This window comes from Gavialis gangeticus, unplaced genomic scaffold (assembly GCF_001723915.1).
Source record: "Gavialis gangeticus isolate Ggan-Ray unplaced genomic scaffold, GavGan_comp1, whole genome shotgun sequence".
Lineage (NCBI taxonomy): Eukaryota > Metazoa > Chordata > Crocodylia > Gavialidae > Gavialis > Gavialis gangeticus.
In genome coordinates this window covers 11,282,822-11,286,224 of record NW_017729024.1, presented here as the reverse complement: position 1 = coordinate 11,286,224, position 3,403 = coordinate 11,282,822, and the positions used below count along the sequence as shown (strand labels likewise).

General features: G+C 61.0%; 1 protein-coding gene across 1 annotated transcript in view; it reads right to left on the bottom strand.

Annotated features, from left to right (window-relative positions):
- LOC109298046 (dynein heavy chain 2, axonemal-like) overlaps positions 1–3,403 on the bottom strand; it is a 47,720-nt gene that overhangs the window by 40,793 nt on the left and 3,524 nt on the right. The window contains exons 7-11 of the mRNA XM_019518181.1: positions 2,812–2,964; positions 2,426–2,551; positions 1,842–2,060; positions 896–1,013; positions 109–245 (exon numbers count right to left, since the gene is read on the bottom strand). Of these exons, the coding sequence (XP_019373726.1) occupies positions 109–245; positions 896–1,013; positions 1,842–2,060; positions 2,426–2,551; positions 2,812–2,964 (753 nt within the window). The remainder of the gene's footprint in view (positions 1–108; positions 246–895; positions 1,014–1,841; positions 2,061–2,425; positions 2,552–2,811; positions 2,965–3,403) is intronic.

The window sequence follows — 3,403 nt, the reverse complement described above, 5'->3', positions numbered from 1 at the left end:
CCAGCCCAGCACTCCCTGCTGGTCCCCGACCCTGTCCCCATCCTGACACCCCCTGCTGACTCCAACCTTGTTCCCATCCCAGTGCCCCCCCTCTGGACCATGCCACACCTGCTCAGGCAGGGCGATGCGCTCCCCATTGGTGAGCGTCAGCACCTTGTTGTCGTCCATGACCGAGTTCATGCTCTCAATCCACAGAGTATCCACAGGTCCATCGAACACCACCCACTTCTCATCTGGCCTCTCGTCTGCCAGGAGGGGCCCATGAGCAGCACCCCCTGTCCTCTGGTCCCTTCCTGCCCTGGGGGTGACTAGCTCCATCTCCTCCTCCCAGCCCAGGGCCCTGCTGTGGGGCTCTGGGAGCTGAGCTGGGGTCTCTGGACTCTCTTGGACTGGGGTGGGTACGGGGGGGAGCACTACGGCAATTCACAGGGGTAGGTGAGAGAGTGGCCCTGCACTGCAGCCTCTAGGGGGCACTGCATCCCCAGTGCAGTACCCCCGGGTGGATGGCGGGGAGAGGGGGCCGACTGGTGTCAGCTGTGTCACCAGGCCCACAGGCCCATGTGCCAGCCCTACCCCCACCCAGCTCTGCACGCCCGTCGCTCCCGTCAGCCACGATTAGCCTTGATATTGGGGTCAGCTGTGGGCCCTCCCCCCGTGTCTCCTAGCAACAGCAGCCATGTCTGCCCACCACCTTAGCCTGGCACGCACAGCCTTGCCCTGCGGTCACCAAGATGTGGAAGCACGGATGCTGGGCTCAGGGAAGGGGCTGGGTTCAAAGGTTTGATGCCAACCCCCTCCCACATCTAGATGCCATCTAGGTGTATGGTCCTAGTATGCCCTGGATAGGCATGGCCTGGGGGGCTGAGAGCAACCCCTCCATGGGGGCCCCACTTACCTGCACATGCTGAGCGCATGACACTGGACAGGATGCCATCTGTCCACTCACTGGTGCTGAGGTCATACTCCCCATACAGCTCCCCCAGCGACAGCGCCTTGGGGTTAAGGGGGAACTCCTGACAGGGGCAGAGACATGGCTGTTGGGGCAGCGGCAGGCCTGGCCCCACCTGGCATAGGGCAGAAATCTGTGAGGGGTTCCCCGGGCCAGGTGTTCCCAGAGGACCAAACAGCTCAGGGTTCAAGGCCCAGGATGCAGCAAGATGGAAGAAGCCCCCAATATGCCACCCGAGTCCAGCACACCTCACTCAGGGCAGGGCCATCCCCAGAACTTGTCCCTTGGAGATCCAAAAAGCCACCTGAGATCCGACCCAAGTCCTTCTAGCCAGGATTAGCCTCCATAGCTTACTCCCAGGAGAGGGAAGAAAGCCCCTGAGATCCCATTCAAGTCCAGCACATCTCACTCAAGGCAGGGCTGTCCCCACGTCTTCCTCCATGGAGATGGAAGAAGCCCAGTGAGATCCCACCCAAGTCCTTCTGGACAGGATTAGGCCCAGTAGCCTCTATTGAGGAGAGGGAAGAAGGCCCCTGAGATGCCTCCCAAGTCATGCCTGCCCCTCTCAGGACAGGGCTGTCCCCAGACTTTCTCTGTGGAGAGAGAAGAAGCTCGCTGAGATCCCACCCAAGTCCTCCTGGACAGGATTAGCTCCCATAGCCTATTCACAGGAGATGGAAGAAGCCTCTGAGATAGCATCCAAGCCTACCACCTGCCACTCAGGGCAGGGCTGTTCCCACAACTTGCCCTGTGGAGAGAAGCCCCCAAGATTCCTTTGGATAAGTTTATATCCAGTTGATGGAAGAAGCCCCCCAAGATGCCACCTGAGCCCCATCCCCAGGAGACAGATGTGTTTCCCCTGCCCCCGTGTCTGCAGGACCCCGCCACTGACCCTGACAAGGTTGTAGGTGGGGTCCCCGCCCCGGTGCAGGGCCGACAGGGCAGCCTGCAGGATGCGCCAGGTCACTGTCTTGCCACTACCAGTGCTGCCCACGATGACGGTGGAGTGGCGCGAGTTCTTGGTCTCATGGAGCTGGATCACCTTGGTGATGGTGAGGGGTGTTACCTGGAGCCCCACCTCCTTCAGCTTCCCCTCAATGGCCTCCTTCAGCTGCAGGGAGGGCAGAGGATATTCAGTCATGCTCCACACTTTCCTAAAGCCCTTGGGCCAGCCCCCTCACTCTAAATCCACTGCTGGCATCAGGGGGGTGAGATGGGGGCAACCTCAGACCTCAGTCCCTGCCCCCGGGCGAGACCCTAGAACACAGGAGTCCAAGAAGCCAAGTCAAATCCAAGAGACCCCCTCCTTCCCCATGGCACAGAGAGAACCCAGGTGTCCTGACCCCACAATCCCAAATCCAGAAGACCCGCCCTCCCCTCCCCACACCAAAATGAGGACCCAGGAGTCCTAGAATGCCTCTTGGGTGCGGTGCCCCTGGCTGGCACCAGGTGGCGCTGCAGCACCGCAGCACAGACCTTGCCATAGTCGATGATGGGAGACTCAATGCCTGGGAAGAGGTCCTGGACAATGCCGGCGAAGAGGGGCAGGTCGCCAGAGGTCAGCTTGGCCACGTTCATGTCCTTCATGGCCAGGAGCAGGATCTGGGGGACACCTGGGTGACGGTATGGGGACAAGACCCCTACCCCAGTGCCTGGGGGGGGCTTCTGGATCCCCCGTATGTCCCAGTGTGCTCTGGGGCCAATCCCACTCTGACCCATCCCGCAACCTCTGCCAAGCCCACTTTGACCTCACGCTGCAACCTCCTCCACCCTGGTCAGATACGGCCACCACCCTGGTGTCCCATGGGGAGCTTGTGGATCTCCCATGGGGTATCCCAGCGTGCCATGGGGGCAGGACTGACCTCCTCATCGGTGAGGTCAGCATGGGCGCGGCGCTTGCGCCCAGCATAGCGCAGTAGGGATGTGAGTGCCCGCAGCCCAAAGTCGTAGTGGTCCTGCCGGGAGAGCTGCTGCTGGGCCAGTGAGTACAGTGTGTAGACCTTCTTGGCCAGCACCTGGGGGCGGGAGGGGCATGGCTGCCATCATGGTGCCAGGCTCTGCAGTGAGGGGTGGGGGGAAAGCACCGCCCCCCTGAGCTGGCACCCAATCAGGAAAGAAACATCCTCCCATGTCCATCCAACTGGCTCTGAAGACACCAAGGAAGGGGTTCCTGCCTCCAGTTGAGTCACTAGAAACCAGTGGTTGGGTGATAATGGGGGGTCCTCATCTCCCACAGCAAACCAGTGCTCCCAGTATGGAGTGACTGGACCCCCAGACTAGGATGTGAAAGCCCCTTGAGCCCCCCAGCGTGCCTGAAACATCCCCCACTGGCCACCCAACAGTGGCTCAGCAATTAACAACCAACAACACTGTTCTTCACCCTCTGCAGCAGATCAGTGCTACCAGTATGTGGTGACTGGACCCCAAAGTGGGCTGTGAACCCCCCCCCCCCCC